Here is a 19,379-nt window from a genome sequence, read left to right as displayed (position 1 = left end):
CCTAGACGTGTGGTTTGAGGGGTAGTAGGTTTGGTCAGTTAGTCCAGATCTCTATTGGGACACGAGGCTGAGGGCATTGTCATTTTCTATCTTGATAGATTGCAATTTGTGAGTATGGTGGCCCTATGGGTTGTTCCATTGCTTTAGAGGTCTACGGGGGTATTTTTTAGATTGGGCTTAGCCTTTGCCTACCTTGGGTGTGTCTAATTTTCCAGAATTTGGCTTTTATGCAGTCTATCCAAGTGAGTGTCTAAGTGCCTAACTCGAACCATCTGAGTCCGAGTGGCTTGTGCGAGTTGCAAAGTCAGGCGTCCGAGTCCGACCTATCCGAGTTCGAGAGGTCTGATGCTCGATTGTCCAAGTTGTCCGAATCAAACGGTCAAACTATCTGAGTTTAAGTGGTCTTATCTGAGTATAGACTGTTTGAGTCCATGTGGATGGTTGCTTGAGGGCCAAGCGAATCAGGTCTAGGGTCCGAGTCCGAGTCTTGGACTTGAACGATTTTGTGACTATCTAAGTGGACTTATGACTAGAATTGTTCGAGTGGTAATGGGACTCGGATGATTATGAAATCCATCTGATTGTGAATGGATGAGGGTTTAGAGTGACAAAAAATCACTTAAATACTCCTCATGTCTATTCTAACATTTCAATTAGGGTCCTAACTAGGATCAACAAGCATCTATTGATACTCAAAGCATGCGTACAAGGCTCAGGGATGCGAGAATGCGAATCAATGAACAAATCTGTGCTCCTACCTTGTAGCTCTCTCTCTCTCTCTCTCTCTCTCTCTCTCTCTCTCTCTCTCTCTCTCTCTCTCTCTCTAACTGAATGCGCATAAATGAGCTCTCTCTTTGCCTTCTTGGCTTCTTAAACCCTTTCTCTATTGCCCTATTACTTCTCCTTTCTCTCTTTTTGCTATTGAGGGCTGAAATGATGAACGGGTTGCCTCTTACCCATCCAACCTCCAATCCTCACTAAGAGAACTAAAGAGGGGCACCACCTAGCCAAAGGGAGGATGGGCTAGGACATCCTTTTTCTCAAAGAGAATCAAGAGAACCAAGACACAAATTTACAAGAGAGAATATATGTACTAGACACCATATTAGAGTATGAGAGAGAGAGATGAGAGGAGAGGGAGATAATAGGAGAAGAGATAGAGGAAGCTTGCCATTATGCTATATAATAAAAGAACTCACTCATAGCTCACCTCAAAGAGATGAGGGTATTCTAGAGTGCTCTCATGGGCTTGTCATTTTCCTTCTCCCTTCTTCATTCTCCATGGGCTCTTTATATAGCCTCCATGAGGGATTAGATTAAGCTAATCTTCTTGATTAACATAATCCTAGATGATGTATGGCACTTTGAAAATATGGAGAATAGTGGATGGGACAAGTCCCCACCTTGGTCGTCATGCAAGAAGCCAAGGGTGATGGTAGACAAAATAGAGAAAGGGAGCTAGATTACAAGAGGTGGGTGCCCAAAGCACATTATTATAATATATTTACAAGAAGGATAGAGTGGAAAGTTGGTGTGGTGAAAGAGAGAAGCAATTTGCATGTAGCCAGCAGTCTGTGCCTTCGTAACTTCAAATCTGTGAGGAATTTGAAAAAAGTTTCTTCTGCAACTTTGTAGACTAGGTCAAAGCCGATCGGGTAGCGCGGGAATTTTCTTGAAATTTGCTTTTTCTTGGGGGTTATTGAGATTATAAAAAACGGCTTCCAAAAGCTGCTTTGACTTTACTGCCCCATATATATATAAATACATATAAGCATGTGATAAAAGGAGTCCATGCTTGTAAGCTTTTGTGCAAGATCCAAGTGACACCATGATGTGGATATTGACTTGTTTGCTAGGGTGAGGTGTCCTCTAATGATGGTGATAGATTCCAAATCTTAGTGATCCAGACGGAGCCCATGCGTAGTTGGAGGCTAGTCCTTTGAAAAAATATATACACTCACTCAACTCCTAGGTGTAATCTATTTTCATCTTCACTAAGATAACCATCCCTTTTACCCTTTACATTGGCATGCCTCATAAGAACTTGTTCCCCCCATTTGCTAGATTTATCATAATCGAGAAGTAATGTAGCATACCTAGTGCTTGAAGAATAAACCCAAAGTGATATGGTAAGCTCTTGATAGGGGCTTTCGCCAAATTTTGTGGTAACAATCCAGGTTGTAAAAAACCCGGATCACTATCTTAATGTCTTAAAGCCCTCTTTTTCCTATTTTGGACCTACTATTATAGCAAAAACCCTACTATGTGTTTCTCAATTTTCCTTGTTGTTTTTTTACCTAAATGCATCCAAATCACAAGAAACCACTTACACAAGAAACCGTTTACACTAATCCAATCTATTTACCTAAATCCAAAAAACCAAAAACAATAACTTGCAAAGGAGATTGAATACCTCTTCAACTCCCTTGCTTCCTGCCTATCTCAAGCACTGATTTGAGGCAAACCCTACTTCAATGCTCGATTTGGAGTGCATAAGCACTCAAATCTTGAATCCATTGGTCCCGACAAACGAAACCAAAATGTGGGAGCTTTTTGCTCGATCGCCAAGTCCCACTGACTGCTTATTATTTCGGCATTTCAAGCCAAGTGCAATGGCTACCACTCACATAGTCGTACACGCTCTCACGCCTACGAGTGTAGTGAGCTTACCTCCATGCTCGATCGAGTTGCCTCCTCCCTCAAGCACTCTAGTAGCTCCATAGTCCAAGGTGTAAACTCAAGCAAGCTCGATCCTCAAGCTCCAAGATCCATGATCCATTGTCATGCACAAGACAAGAGAAGAGAATAGAAAAAGAAGAAGAGAGGAGAAGATGGAGAGCTTCTCCACCATGGTCCCTTAGCCTCACACACTCACTCCCTCATGCCCCCTCTCTCAAGCACAAGCTCAAGCAAGCAAGAACAAGAACAAGAAGAAAATAAGAGAGCTAGTTTTGGCCGCACACAAGAATGAGCTTCTTCATTCACTTTTTGCCTTTTATACAAAACCCTGATCCCCTTTGGACACCCGTCTCTTTTTTACATGCTCGGCTATTTTAGCCTAGGTCCTCTTTTCCTATTCCCTTTCTATTTGCATTTTTCCTTCACCCATGCATGTCTACATTTACAAATTGCATAGGAGGGAGCTTGGCACTCTTTTACAAGGATTTAGAGTGTGCTTTTATATTTAAAATGTGGCTTTCCTCTTTTAAGCTTGCCCTAAACTTTTAAGGTTGTCCTTGAGGTTTTGGCATTTTTTCCTCCTATTTCTTCAATCGAGCTACCTTTTTCCGCTTTGCCCTATGTCTTTTGATTTTCTTGTTTGCTTTCTTTACACTAGGCTTAACAAATATCATATGTAGAAAATCACTTCCTAGAGGGAGTAACATAAAATGGTGCCCTTAAATCAAAATCCAATCCTAACATATGCCAACATTGATTAGCCAACCAAGAATGCTTCCCCATGAGTAGATACATATAGCACATCACCATCATCACTACTTATGGTATTGATCTCCTCAACCTTTGCCTTTTGTTTCTCCTCTTTCTTGCCATCATCAACACTTTTTGGCCCTTCCTTCATCTAGCTTTTCAACTTGAAACAAACCTTCTTGATAAGATCCTTTCTATTGTAGTAATAGCATTCCACATCTTTCCTGGTGGGAGACCTACTCCCTATTGTTTTGCTTATCAAAAAATTTCGTTCTTGCATTTGGCCTTCCTCTAATTCCAAGTGTACTAGAGGTTCTTCAACCTATGTTATTTTTTGTGTTTGCCTCTTCTATAAAGCAAGGTGCTTTCCACATTAGCATTTGCCAATCCACCAACTTATTAAGGTACAAAGTTATTGATTTAGGTACTTCTAAAAGTATCACAACTTTTAGGCAAAGTGACAAGCACAAAAGCATAGCTTTCACTAAGTCCTCAAATGTAATCTTTTGTGTTAGCCACTAACCTAAGATATTATTAAGATCATTTAAATGATTGGACATAGACATCGTCTCCTCTATATGAAGGTCATCCATATGCACCAATACCCATATCCTTTATATTGAAATACACTAACTTAGAGAGAGAAACATGTAAGCTCATCCATCTCATCCTATACATCTTTATCCATGTCCTTAGGTTGTATATCAACCAATTTAATTGGCTTAATTTGCATCTTATGTATCAATACATTGTAAAGTTTATATTTCCAATACAAGAAATTTGTCCCATCCAATTTCTCGATGATTTTTTTATGTAGAAAAAAGAAACCATAACCACTGCAATATGTGCCAAACAACAAGCAACCAAGATATTATCAACTATAAGAACAAAAAAATCAAGAAACTAGAAAACTAGGTGCTCATTGCAATGACAACCAATGGTAGATTTTGTGACTAGGTCAAGGGTACCTTACCATTCAACTAGTGTCAAAGCTTCACTTATAGGATATATTTTGTGACTAGGTCAAGGGTACCTTACCATTCATCTTAGCTAGATGCTAAGTTCATACTAAGGTTGTGACAATTTTAGGGTAGCCTACCTTTGTGAGGCTGAGAAGGTTAGTGAAGCAATATCAAAGTGAGGAAGGCCTGAAGGGTCAAAGAGCACATTGAGCTAATAAGGAGTGAGATTGTGAAGCTATGGATTTCTGTGGAGCCTAAAAAGGTGCTACCATTAATGGGGCCTCCAATTCATCAAACTCAAGGATATGCACTTAGAAGAATTCAAAGGTCTATTGTATTTAACTATTGGATTGAAATTTGTGGGATATTGATGCATTGAGATTGAGTAGCATTTATATCAAGAGTTTTCAATACAACATTCACCAACTCTTGTGTTGCTACATTACATTAGTATTTGATAGTGTCATATTCGCAACTCTAATGCTCAAAGACTTGGTAGATAGAGAAGTTGTCTACTAACTACTGTCTCAATTGCACACTATAATCAAAATTGATCAATTGGTAGAATTGTTGTGATAAGTGTTTCTCATTATCATATTGCACATAATGACGTCTATGTTTACATGCTTAAAGACTATTGCAAGACTCTACAATCTCATGAAAAATTTTGTTGCATCATTTGCAACAATAACTAAGCCATGTGAGCTATTGTTTGTGATACAGCTAAAGATTGAACATTGAACATAATCATTATGCTATGTAGAAACACATGTAATAAAGCAAGACATTGATCTCTATAGGTGGTTGTGTCATATCAAGGCCTTGAATCATCAAGACATTGATCTGCTCTAGGAGTCATGCATTACGAGTGAGCACATTATCACAATTTTGCTTGGTCACATTCTTTGGATAACATATTTCTCACGAATTGCTGATGGCAAGTTTCGTGTGTGTTATATTGCTTGTAGACAATTATCGTATTAAGCTAAGGGCATGTTTTGTTGATGTCATTTTTCTTATAGAGAAGTGATGTGTTGAGTTTTTCTATACACTACATTAATGTTGTCATTTAATGTTCATATACTAGCAACAATATTCCCTATGAGTACTATTGGCTCCTTTTATGGCTATTTCATTGTGATTCATATGTTGAAATACTCTTGAAATTCTATTGGCATTTTGTCAAGGTATCTAACCACTTTCTGTATTGAGATCATCAACTTATGCCTTAATTCTATCTAATTTTCCTTTGAAGCAAGATTACGACTTCATCATCAAAGAATGCACATTGAGGAGCTTGATAGGAGAAAGTTTGCTTGTTGGAAAGAGTAGATTTACAATGTATTATTGTAGAAGAAGTGCATCAAACCCATTTGTCTTAAAGAAATAAAGCTTGAAATTGTATATGTACATTATTAGTCAAAGCTAGATGAGCTCATTAAGTCAAAGATGATGCTTACCTTATCAAAGGCTATATACTTCAATGTCACAGGTATAGGAGAGGTGACATTGAAAAAGAAAAAGAGTGTTGCAACTCAAGCATGTTGGCTCAAAAATCTCATTGGTTTGAGGATGATAAAAGTCACCCCTATATCTAACTACTTCAATGAAATCAGTACTAGTCATAGTCAATTGATGGCTCAAGAGATCGAATTCCAAGATTTAGTAAAGGGTATGTTCTTTCTTATTACATTTCCTAAGAATTAGATAATTTCATGTTACCATAAGTAACTTAGCTCCAACAACTAGATATATCAAGTGAAAATATTGAGAGTAGCTTTCTTATGGAAGAGATCAACCACAAGAAAATTGATTCTAACAAGAGCAATAATGCCTTACAGTGAGACAAAGGTCTTAAACAAGGGGGAGTCTTAATGCTAGGGGAAAATCCTATAAAAGAGGAAAGTCTCACAGTAAGTCACAATCTTGCATACACATTGAACATTGCCATTCAATAAAGAAAGACCATATAAAAAAGGATTGCTATAAGTGTAAGAAGAACAAGAAGGAAAACAACGACAGGAAAAAATACGGCAAGAAGAAAGATAAATGGAAAGCAAAGATTGAAGAAGAAAATATTGTTAGTAATGCTTTGAGGACAAGGATGTTCTCTATGCATCTACAATTCCTTATGACTTTCTTGTTTCTATTTATTAGCTTGTTGCTCAAGACTTGATAATTGATTCGAGTGCATCCTTTCATGTGGCTCCTCATAAGGAGTGGTTTGCATCATATGATGCTAATGAGAGAGGGTTTGTTTGTATTGGCAATGTTCATGCATGCTAGATTACTAGATCCAACAACATTAAATTGGCTTTTCCAAATGGTTCTACCTTTCTATTGGGGAATATGCATCATGTGTGAAATCCACCAAGAGCTTGATTTCTATAGGACAACTAGATGTGTATGGTTAGCATACCATGTTTGGAGATCAAATCAGGAAAATTTGCAAAGGCTTTTTGGCCATAGCTAGAGGTTGCAAGTGTGGGACATTCACATGGAAAATTCCAACTTCCTTATAGTAGCATGACACATCTAACAAAATAATTGTCTTGTATGTGGGAAGTTCAAAGTTTGGTTGCACAACTTCTAATGGTTTTGCAACTACTTTGATTCGGTTTTCCTACATTGCTCATTTGGGGCATTACATGGGTTTGGTGCAAGCAAAAAACATTAGTTTTCACACATGCTATTGTTTGCAATTATGTTGATGGCATGAGAATGGAAGCCATAACCACTATCTTTTTTTGCTTTCATTTGAAAGGGCCCAACATTGCCTACCATTGCTTGGGAAAACAATGACTTTCTACATTAGGGTCAAGGAGACCAATGTAACGACATCATAAGGTCCCTCATTAAATATCATTTCTAAAATAAAAATAAGAATTTATGCATGCACCCCTTCAATGTATGGAAGAAGCCTGTACTACCATATAAAAATCATGATCTTCTAGTTTTCACATCAATTAGGGATTAGATCAAAACATAGCACTTACAAAAGAGAGATTAGTTCATGAGTGTTACTTTGAACATATTGTATGTGAAAAGTGTGTACATATAAGCTTTATTTTCACCAAACTCTCATTAAGTCACAAAGTACTATGTCATATTATAGAGGGGGCTACTAGAGTGGCCCCTTTACACCCTTAATTGGAATACAATGTGTCATATTATAGTGGGTGTTGCGTAATTGGCCTCTTTTTTCTATAATGGTAATATGCACATGGTTAATAGTTGGCTCTAGGAAGTGAGGTTAGAGAGGCTCTTGGCCCATGACTAAGAGATTGGACACTTGGCCATCACTTTTGATTTGACTTAGGATAAAAGACATTATGAACATGGAGGAGAATTTGAGACGAGTTTGTAGATTCCATGTGAAATTGAGTTCTATCAATGATGTTGTTTGATTCAAGAACCCTCCTTTAGCAAATAGGTCTATGAAAAAAGGATACTATGAATGTAAAGGTGTTTGCTTTTGTATTTGCATTTCACCTTTAGTTTGGGTTTTGACAATATGATCCATATATTAATTTGTGAACCCTCTACCTCCCTCATCCTATCTACCTAAAAAAACAAAAGAAAAAAAAATCATTAGTCATGTTTGCATTCAATTAAAGGCTTGATTGTAGGTCGATATGTTTTCTTTAGATAGAATGTATTATTTGATGCAAGTTTATGTAATATACTGCCCGCCGTTGCATAACCCCCCCATTGTAATTAAAAATGAATTTTTTTAAATCATTTTCTTCCCCCTGGCGTCGTCGTTGCCGACAGGTGGCACCCGATGCTAGAATGATGTTAGGAGACCTTGGTCCTTAGGAACCAAGATCTCAGGTCAATCCTAGTGGGTTCGATCGCGAACATTCCGTTGCAAGGTGGCGAACTCAAGAGACCCTAAGCGACAAACCCCAAAACATTCCATGGGAGTGTCAGGTGGCAACACTTAGATTCATTTCTCAATGGACTGCTAAAATGTGCTTAAACAGCCAATAGGCAGGCATGTTACAATTTCATATCTCCTATCTTTACAAACCAATGGAATCCTGAAAAGGTTATGAAAACACCTTTTGTGCTCTTTTTTGCCTCATCAAAGCAAAATATGTATTCAACATCCCAAACTCAATGGAACATGAAAATAGGGTTTGTGTAGGAAATGTAATTAATTTTTTGTTTCTAGTGGAGCATATTTATAATCTCAATGCAACATAACTATAGGGCACATCAGTTTGGTTCATTGATATCATTTGATATGTTTCAAGTAGAATGAATCCCTTAGTACAAAAGAGGTGCTAGAAGTCCCTCTAAACATCAAAATTTATCTCATTGATTGGCTCAACAAAAGTTCTATACAATGCCATGCTTAGCCCTCATAATGGTCCCTTATAACTTTTTTTAAAAAAATAGTCTAGGTATAAGTCCCTATAGTGTGATGGCAATATGTATCTAATGTTTTGATAAAACTAAACATAATACAATGTAATTCTTATGCATCCTATTTGTACTAATCTAATTGCAAGCCCCATTATTGTGATGACAAGGTACCTTTTGACTCAATCTTAAAGTGGTATAGCTCATCAAATGTGCAATGTGACTTAGAGTTTTGTGTCACCTACATCCAATGCAACTTTTCTAGTGTGAGATGTAACTCGAAAAGGAACTACTTATGGTTTAGACACTTCACTCCTTTTGAGTGTTCATGTTTCACGTGAGGGTGTGAGTCTTAAGGGCTAGGGTAAAAGGGCCATTGAAGGTGGTTCTATAAACAAGGCATGCGCATTCCCAATTTCATCACAAAAAAGTATTATATTCCTATGCTATTACTCAGGTTTCACTTTACATTTTGCTAAAATAGTGCCGCAGTACTAGCTCTCCAATGCCAGATTACTCTAAGAAGTACAAAATAGTGTATAGAATCCAAATAATATGATAAAGCTACCATCTCTTGATATAGTCTTGTGATATAACCATATGCTTAAATGTTGTTTTGATCTCAAATTGAAAAATCACCTTGAAAATCACTTCTTTTTTATGTGCCATATAGTGTGGTCACTATTTTTTTTAATGGTAGTCCTAGTGGTACATTAAGACCTATAATCTAAAATATTTTGGGTTATTCTTGTGAAATCTAGAGATTTACAAGGCTTAAAGAGGTATTTGAGGGGTGAGCGAGTTCTTAGGGGTTTTGACAAGTATGCAATGTTACCCACCGTTGATGGCACTATATATGCCTCCTCCCAAGGTCCATTGTTGAATTAAAGGCATTGCATCCTTTAGAAAGCATAAAGCATGATGCATCGTTTGCCATAGGTATCATATACCTCTTTTTTTTTTTTTGTGTAGTGAATACATCCAAACATCCTTTGACTTCTACTAGCTCCTTCTTCTTGGTGCACTAAATGCATTACATCATCCTTTAAAGTTCGCACTTTTATATTGCCTAAAAGGTTTGGAATTTTAGAAAGTCATTTTCTAGCTCGCACATGTGACCTTTTACACATTACTCTATCATTAAAGAGAATACTTGGTTTTTCATCTATCACAAGGTGCTTTTGCATTCAAATGGTATTGCTCTCTTATTTGGTAGATTGGAGTTCATTTTCTCGTTATGAACGGAGTAAAAAGAGGTAAGAGTCTTGTCTAGCATTTAGTTGTAGTGAGTTGATCAAAGATTCTATTGTTTTCTCTTGTTGCTCTAATGTGCTCATTATGTTGTTCAACACAATTATTCAAAAACTCCTTTGAGTGTCTTTGTAATTATATATGTGCTATGTGCATACCTAGTTGCCCTATTTATTTAGACTATACATAATTTGTGTTCTTGCATTCCAAAAGGGTGCACCTACCTAAAATATTTGTGAAATTTGTTTCATGCATTTGAAAAATGTGGGTGTAAGCTTCCATTTCTTTTGTTGAGTATTCTTCCTACTTGATTTTGAGCATTTCCAACTAGAAAGTGATGTCATCTTGCATAACACTTCTAATAGAACTTTCAGATAAATTACCTTGCTCCATGCACTTGCAAGACAATGGATCTATAGCAACCTTGTGACATGCAAGGGTGGTTTCGAAATCCCATGGGACAATCACTTCTCTTTGTTTGCATGTTTCTTTGTGGTGGCAGCCTACACACCCAATACAATCTATGATCGTGGATTTGGTCAATGGCAATATCTTTGTTGATGATGCAAAAAAACTAAGCTCATGTTGAAAAAGGCAAAAGCGGCTTGTTTTCTACCTAAATAAGGTCATCATTGGTGCTACCTTGCTTTGGATTTTTCAATAAGGAAATAACATTATGTTGGGATAAATATTAACATTTATGTTAGTATAGAGCAGTCATTTGAAACCAACAAAATTTTGCATTTTATAAGAAGATGTTAGAAGTACATCACTCTCAAGAGGCGACACCTAAAGGATGGAAGGATTTGCCCATGACCTTGTTGATACCATGGGTTTAACACATTCTAAACTCTTTAGTAGTGGAGTTAATCATAATTCAATGCAAGAATGTTGACAACAAAGTTGGGTTGTATCATTTGTGTATTGTTCTTGCTTATATTTCAGTTTCAAACATAGTCCTCAAGGTCTGTGAAAAGTATTGCCATGAGAATAATTGAATGTGGTGATTATTGCATACATTTGGGAAGCATATTATATATTGCATTCTCCTTAGAAACCCTAATCATTTTCACACTTCTTGACCATTATCATTGTCTTAGCATAAAAGGGTGATCGCAGCAGAATTGCACTTCTTGTATATTTCATTATTATGTTTTAACATTTATGTGTAATTGACTTGACATCAAGTTATGGGTTCAAATTTTTCTAATTGTTATTGAGAGCCATATTTGAGGATTGGTCACATTTATTTTGAGAAGGAATATTCAATAACTCAAATTAACACTTCTTATATCCTATCATGTGAACCGCCTCTCATAGCTCGAGAAGTGATGCCACTCTAGAAACCATAATCTAAATTCAGCAAATGTGCATAGTATTTTATTTGTGATAAGGCTCTTTCAAAAAGGAAGTCTCTCTATGTACTCTCATGAGAGGGTTGTGAGAGCATCTACATAACCACATAATAGATGTAAAGCCATGACAAGCATGCATGGGGGAAAAGCCTTGTCATTCTTGGTACCCAATATGGCATTCATTTTCTTGTGGTTATTTGTTAACTAGCCTTGACTATTTGTGCGGGTAATTGTTGTTGGTACATATCTATCATGCATGCTCAATCTTTTTTGTACAATGCAATTTAGCATACATTGTTCAAGTGCAATTATTTGGGCATTGGTATTAGAGTTGTGGCTACACTTCAACTTCATGTTTCCAAGCTAGGATGTTTACAATCCGAAGTGATACAATATCTCTTCTTAATGATGGTCTTGTTGGGAGCTAAAAACCTCAAATAAAGTCACAAAAATTGCTAAATAAATTTGGCCAAATTTCACTAATTTGAAAATAGTACTCACAAATCATAATTTAAGTAGTTATGAAATTGATCAATTTAAGATGGATATCTATGATAAAAAAGACTTGTTGAATGTTTTTGTACTTTATTAACTTTAAGAAATGGTATTACAAATTAGCATTTGTGTGCATTATTTTAGTAGCTACGAAATTGATCAAATTTTAGGTGGATACATATGATAAATAGGACTTCGTGATAGTTTTTGTATTTTATTAACCTTAAGAAATAGCATTACATATTGGTTTTCACATCCATTATTTAAGTAGTTACAAAATTGATTGCACCTTTGATGACAAAAAGGACTTGGAGACACTCTTTGTATATATTTAACTCAAGAAATGTCATTATAGATTAGTATTATTTAAGTAGCTTTGAAATTGATCAATTTAAGATGGGTACATATGAAAAGACAACTTCATGATAGTTTTAATAGTTTGTGAACTTCAAGAAATGGTATATTACAAATTTTTTGAGTCCTTGCAAAATTTATCAATTTTAGAGGGATACTTATGATAAAAAGGACTTGATGACAATTTTTATCTTTATTTAACTTTAAGGAATGATATATTTTTCCTCTACACCTTGAACTCTAAGTGCTATGAGCCTAGGTTATGCAATAGTGTGGCACCAAGACGATGTGCCGATAATACATTTAATTATAAATGAACGCGAAATGCAATGAAACCCCAATCATATATGTGTGCTAATGCAACTAATATAAGAGATAATAAGAAAGAGCTTATTTAAATTTGACATTTTGATATGCTATATATACATTTAGTTGTAAAGGAATCCCAAATGCAACCAAACCACAACCACTTTGTTAGTTGAATTAGAGGCATTTTCCATTGTCCTCCCAAACCCTAAGAAAAGAAAAGAAGTGATCGTGTGTGTGTGTGTGTGTGTGTGTGTGTGTGTGTGTGTGTGTGTGTGTGTGTGTGTGTGTGTGTGTGTGTGTGTGTGTGTGTGTGTGTGTGTGTGTGTGTGTGTGTGTGTGTGTGTGTGTGTGTGTGTGTGTGTGTGTGTGTGTGTGTGTGTGTGTGTGTGTGTGTGTGTGTGTGTGTGTGTGTGTGTGTGTGTGTGTGTGTGTGTGTGTGTGTGTGTGTGTGTGTGTGTGTGTGTGTGTGTGTGTGTGTGTGTGTGTGTGTGTGACAGAAAAAGTCGGCGTGCATTGGAAAGGCGAGATTATTTTAACTAATGCTAACATGCTAAAGTGAATGCATCACCAATAATTCTAACCGCTAATTGACACTATCTAGGAATAAATGATTAGCCCATGTAATTATGCCCACATCATCCCCCTTTGTCGCTCATCATAAGACCATCTTTCCATATCCTCCCATACACCAAAGATCACTCTCTAAGCAAGATCTAGGCTTCATCAGTTCGTGGTAGTGGCCAAGAGCAATGGGGAGAGCATAGTTATAGTACTTTCAAATAATGAGCTTAATTAAAACTTAATAGCTTTTTAATTGGTTTAGTTAATATAATTAATTAACGTAAAGTTAATATGCTACAGGCCATACGTATGATATAGCATATGACGTAGTAGCGATTGGTGCACTATAGCAGCTTGGAAAATTTTGTTAGGATGCTTTTGGGTTAAGAAAGTCCTTTTTTTTAAAAAACTAGCATCCTTCGAAGTGTTTTAAGAAAAGCACAACCCGATTTTGGAATTTTTGAATATAACTTTCTTAAGGAAAATTTAGATACTCAAAATTTTTATAAAAATGTGCTTTGCTATGAATTAAAAGTTGCACATGAAATTCATTTTTCTAAAGTGTAGGCAGCCTATAAGGTACTTTACAATCAATTGAGCATAACAAATTTAGCTCATAGATGCTGTAGAATAAACAATTTTGTTGAAGGTTGTTGAACATTTTGTTGAAGGAATCTCATTGATATTGTGCATTTAAATTGAAATGAAAAACCCTTTCAGGTCTAAAAGGTCTCTAAATGGCCTTTATTACTATAACACCACCAATGTTCAAAATGTTTCTTGAAGTTAAGGTAGAAACAATACAAATGGATAGCCCTCTCCTTTGACTTATAAACATTGCTTATCAAGAAAACACCCATGCTAAAGCGAAGATATGCTATTTCTTCATCGGCAGAGATTGCTTATCAGGAAAATACCCATGATAAAGCAAAAGCAGTCGTGGGAAACTTATGGTATAAGAAATTGATTTCACCATTATCGTAAAGAAAACGTATGATTATATTCGAGACACGGTGTAAGAAGCCTTAAGGGTATAGAGTATTTGAGAACCCAATTAGAGAGAGTGTGATAAGGATTTCTTGATTGGTAGGCATTGCTTACCAAGAAATTTACCAATGCTATGTAGCAAACATTGCAGTTATCGTCATGAAATAGTACTCCACATGGGAAAATTTTCTGGTATAAGAAATTGCTCTCACGATTCTCGTAATGAAAACACTTTGTCCCACGGGTTTCCATATAACCTTATTTAGTCCGTTTGCTGTTCCTGCGAAAGATCTCTTCTAATCTAATCTAATAAGATTTAAAGAGACTAAAAAGATCAATGATACTTCTGGATATGTTAAACTTTATCGTGGACGGCAGGATTCGAACCTGCGCGGGCAGAGCCCACATGATTTCTAGTCATGCCCGATAACCACTCCGGCACGTCCACTGATGATATCAATTCAAATATTTATCACTATAAAAAGCCAAATACAAATGCTCTACAAACATTCACACACTCCATGGATAGAGGCTTAAAACGTTATGCCTATACTGTAAAATTTATGGAGGCTTCAAATTTTGAAAACTTGGATTAAATGTTAAGAGCAACTTGGAGATGTCATGAGAAATTAGATATAGCACGCGTAGTTTTTAATTTGCATATGTTGGATGCAATTCACAAAATACATTTGTGGGAAATTTGCCAACATGGCATTACACTTGTGGCCCAACAATATGACATTTTTCAACAAAGTAATTCTATTCACACTCCAATAAGAGTACTAGTATATTCCTTTTCAATTATCACATTGCCAACGAGGCCCATGGCCTACTGTTTTTGGGAGTCATAAAGCTACTGACCCCTTCAAAGTTCACCCTATGTGAACTTTCTTTTAATACAACCAATATTACACACACACAGCATTGGGTAGTGATGTAATTGCTTTAAATAGTAGAACGTCTTTAAGGGAGCAATGGAGAGAGGGATTCATGATTTATGGTAAATGGGCCAACAACAAGGTGTGACCCAAGGACAAGGCATATCCACCCCCATTTTTATCACCAAAAAATATGTCAATAGACTATTGCCCAAGTCTCCTCATGTGATCTATTCAAACGTTTTGTTCTAGCCCTAAAATGCCATATTAGTCTAAGAAATGTATAATGCAACGAAGAAAATCCTAGCAATACAATCTCATGATTGGACAAATTTATCAAGCATCTTAAAAATGTGAATAATAAGCTCCCTCAATGCCTCCTACTCCTGTCATCCAACCACATCCTCGCACTTTAAGGTAAACCTCAACATGGAAAATGGCCCCCTTCCAATCCAAGAAAGGTTTGTTAGGCATCAAAAGACTAACCCCTTTCTCTAAAGGAGGATAGTTTCATGGATGCCCATCATATACTCTAAATTGTGCTCGCCAATCTAACTAATTGCACAATCATTAAAAAAATTTGGGCATAAGAATACAATGTTCTTGACTTTCAATGTGAGATTACTAAACGAGCATTTTTCTCCTAGTTCCCTCCTCAGCCTTTTTGGGAATACAACAATTTATCCGAAGTCTGGATTTGGAGAGGAGTATGAAGGCTTGAATAGTTCTATATCTTCGTTCTTTTTTCTAACAAAGCATACACACTCAGCACACAATGAGGGATGAGACACCAATTCCCTTTTCTCCAAAAATATATTCACACATTCTCACTTATTCTTACAAATTCCAATACTCTTTTTACAAGTTGAATATGATCCTTTGAGATCCTTGACATTAAATATCTCATGTATTTATAGGACAAAGATATCCTTCCTTTTCATAGTGTTATTGAGGCTTCTATTGAAATGAAATGTGCAAGTAACTTCTGCATACTTAAACCCAAACACTGGTACTAGGTATATAAGCTCAAAAGTTTGATATTAGCATTATCACTTTTACAAGCTCTTAATAGCACGTTAAGAAGGCCAATCAATTTCTAGTAGTGAGTTTTACATTCCTGCAAATACTAGGAATGCATCTACAAGTCAGAAATCAACCTAGACTATATGTACTTGACGTTCGCTCTCCACACCAAGTTCAGTCTACAATGCAGCCAAGCACAAAAGGGTGGCAAGTGGAAAAGAGGGATGGAGTGAAAAAGCTCGAAGCATTAGCAACCCGTACATGCAAGAGCATCTATAATACTCCATGGAGCAACTAAGCACTCAATCTACTCCCATTTGCGTCAATGAACTAGTAGTTAAGAGTGCTGCCCTCAACCTACCTGTTGCCATTCCACACTCCAATAAAATCATATGCACATAAAGCAACCCTCAAATGAACATGCATGCACCGTTATGCATGGCCCTAAAAAATAATGCATCCACTGTATGAGATATACCACACGCAAGTATGGTTTGACATATGCCCCATTGCTGGGAAAAAAACCCCATTCCACAAATTTGCAAAGGTGACAATTGTGTGCAAAACGTTTGCTACTAAAGGTCAGGAAAAAGTTGGCCTTCAGATTTACCAGATTGATATGCAAATTGCCAGTACAGGTCAAATAAACAAGTTGAAAGTAAACATCTATGTGCGCTGGAGCCTTGCCATTTTATTTACACCTTTTCTTCTAAAGATTTTGTTTCAAAAAGAAAGAGATTAGGCAAAAAAAATGAGATCTTTAGCTGAACTAAATGAACTCAACTCTCATAAAACTAGGACTGACTTTGAATGATAATTCACCATGCCAACATACCATTGTAAAGCATATGCCATGAGGGGCAAAAGACTTCAAACTGGTCCAATTTAAGATAAGAGGTTGGACTGGAAACTAACTGAATAGGCAGTGCAACAATGCAATCATACGACCATCAAACAATACCAACGAATCTTTGCAGGCACAAGCAATGAGGATAGCCTACATCTGTTTATAGCTACACACTAGTTCTTGGAGGATGAGAAGTTGTAGACCATTATCTCAGTAATTATCATTCCAAGAGACTTGGAGAGCTGAGTTTTTCAAAAAAATTCAAATCGATCACTTCAATAAAAGCTATCAAATGAAGGCAGACTGCACCAAAGGTTGAAGGGTCGGCATACAACCAAAGTTTCCATTTTTCCATCGGTCACTCAAGGCACAACAGGCCATGAGTGAGGACTGCTTCCAAATTGCTCGTGCTTGTTTAACCATTTTGACAGGTTTAACCCTAACTGTGATGCAAAAGTATTTAGACTTCTACTGATTCCCAATTTCTGGATGAAATGACAAGACAATTCTCTCGCACACAAACGCACACCATCTACTTCAATCACTTGGCTGTAATAAATCACTTAAATCAAATAACGGTAGGACTATGTACTATTGCAATAAAACTGACACCACCAAATACACAAAGAACAATCACATACAAGAGTAAAATCGAGGATATACACCAATATCTGCCTATACAACTAAAATAAAGACATGACAAGGGCATGAAGACTGTTCACTTGTACCAGGATTTACAAATGTAGCTCAAAAACGTTAATATGATAGATATGCTAAAAATCGCTCCTAAGCCTGCACCTACAAACACACTGTCATAAATTTCATAATGCCATCACAGAGGGTGTAAAATATGTGAAACCATGTCAAGCCTTGCAATTAGCCAAATAGGTTCAACAAAGCCTCAAGAGGTTTTCCTACTTTCAGGAAAAAGTACATCCACAGATGTTTCTCCAAAAAGCGAAGCAGCATTCTGCATGCCAAATCTCTCAAAAGATGTTGCTATCGATTACTGGCACGTTCAAGTGAGGAATCTACACATTGAAGTCACACATCTTCTGAAAATTACCCTTTGTTCCAACACCAAATTCATATTTGGCAAAAAGGTCAAGTTCTAACATGCATCTTGCAGGTCCAGCAAAGGGTTAGGAACAGCTATAACAGACCTGTGTGCAATGGCAAGAACCTTTCTATCATACAAGTCCCCAAAGACCCCCTAAAAGCTCGCAATTCACAATGTGAGACACCATGATGGATTGATGTTGCATCGACGAGCCTAGTTGTACAAAACCCCAAGGCACTTCTTTTTCATTCAAGCCCACGAGTCAACTCATCATAGGGACAATGCTGACCAGTATTTTGGATTTCATGTGGTATAGGGAGCCGTCAACCAAAAGTTGCAATAAGGAATCTTTTGTATATGCTCATGAACTTGGCCACAAAAGCTGCAGAGCAGATGGATACAGAAAGCTCATAACAATGTCCACATGTGAGCCTAAGTCAAAGTGATAAACTTGGCAATCTAACAAACTGTATTTATGTGTATGGAAAATTTGTACCTTCCAGATGAAAAATGGCCTTTTGTCCCCGCTGCATTCGATGTTCCTGAAGCGCACAGATGTACAAAGAAATAAATAATGACCTGTCTATACCAACTTTCCCATATTACTAAGCATTTGAGTGAAGAGCTTACATAGTAGGCTGCCCAGTGGCAGACTTCATGTTTCAGCTCAGAGTCAAGTTTCTTCATTAGTTCCAGTAGCAACCGCTACAGAAATGGCAGTCTTTAGATTTTATAGCAGTATAACAACCTTCCCTGAAGTTCTCCAGGCTTCACTGTACAAGCAGCTGTAAAACTCCAGCTTACCTTCAGAACAATTTCAGGTGGGATGCAATTCACGAGTAACTCGTACAGTTTCCCTCGTACTAAGAAAAGTCTGAAATAGTAAGCATTCCATTCTTAGCACAAGCATACAAGGTCTAATCATGGAAAAAGGGTCAAGAGCACTCATTACCAAGGATTTTAAACAAGCAGAAGACAAAAATAAATGTGACTCTTCCAAGACTCAAAATCATGCAGATCGTTACAGAGATACCATATCAGAAATACTGAAATCAGAGATTGACATGTGCCCTAAAAGTAGAACTGTTGTGTGCACGTATACCACATGTTAGGATGACCGTACCCAAGCTAAGCACTGATACACTAGCATTCTACACGACATCCATACACCCAACAGTTACACACACACAGGCAATTAATACGAACAAGTATGCACATACATGCATACACATGCATGCATTCTTATGGTGAAACAACTGTCCCATTTTTTCGTTAACTATACAAAGCAAAGCACTCAATCGAGGGAACATCACTCAATAGAAGCACTTGGCTAGCGGGACTTCTATTGTGTGTGTTCTAGGCACATGTTTTGGTAAAGCTGGTTTTGATTCATAGTCAGCCACCTCCCTCAACAACAATTGCAACTTTGATTTTAGCATTGTATAAGTTAAAGGAATGAGGGACATTGTATACTGGATTCTATTAACTCGGGCAATATAT

The 19,379-nt window shown here is 36.9% G+C and overlaps 1 protein-coding gene and 1 non-coding gene across 2 annotated transcripts in view; both read right to left on the bottom strand.

Moving 5' to 3' along the window:
• Nucleotides 1-14,437: 14,437 nt before the first annotated feature.
• On the bottom strand, nucleotides 14,438-14,519 carry TRNAS-AGA (transfer RNA serine (anticodon AGA)). The gene has a single exon. It is a non-coding gene; the product is annotated as a tRNA-Ser (tRNA).
• A 2,959-nt stretch (nucleotides 14,520-17,478) lies between these two features.
• Nucleotides 17,479-19,379, bottom strand: part of EMB2775 (ATPase family associated with various cellular activities (AAA)) — a 42,194-nt gene continuing 40,293 nt past the window's right edge. Inside the window, exons 8-11 of the mRNA XM_087677783.1 lie at nucleotides 18,684-18,753; nucleotides 18,510-18,584; nucleotides 18,376-18,421; nucleotides 17,479-18,261 (exon numbers count right to left, since the gene is read on the bottom strand). Of these exons, the coding sequence (XP_087533909.1) occupies nucleotides 18,203-18,261; nucleotides 18,376-18,421; nucleotides 18,510-18,584; nucleotides 18,684-18,753 (250 nt within the window). The 3' untranslated portion in view covers nucleotides 17,479-18,202. The remainder of the gene's footprint in view (nucleotides 18,262-18,375; nucleotides 18,422-18,509; nucleotides 18,585-18,683; nucleotides 18,754-19,379) is intronic.

This window comes from Lygodium microphyllum, chromosome 5, assembly GCF_053477565.2.
Source record: "Lygodium microphyllum isolate KBCC chromosome 5, Lygodium_microphyllum_v1.1.10, whole genome shotgun sequence".
Lineage (NCBI taxonomy): Eukaryota > Viridiplantae > Streptophyta > Polypodiopsida > Schizaeales > Lygodiaceae > Lygodium > Lygodium microphyllum.
This window is presented reverse-complemented; position numbering and strand designations above follow the sequence as displayed.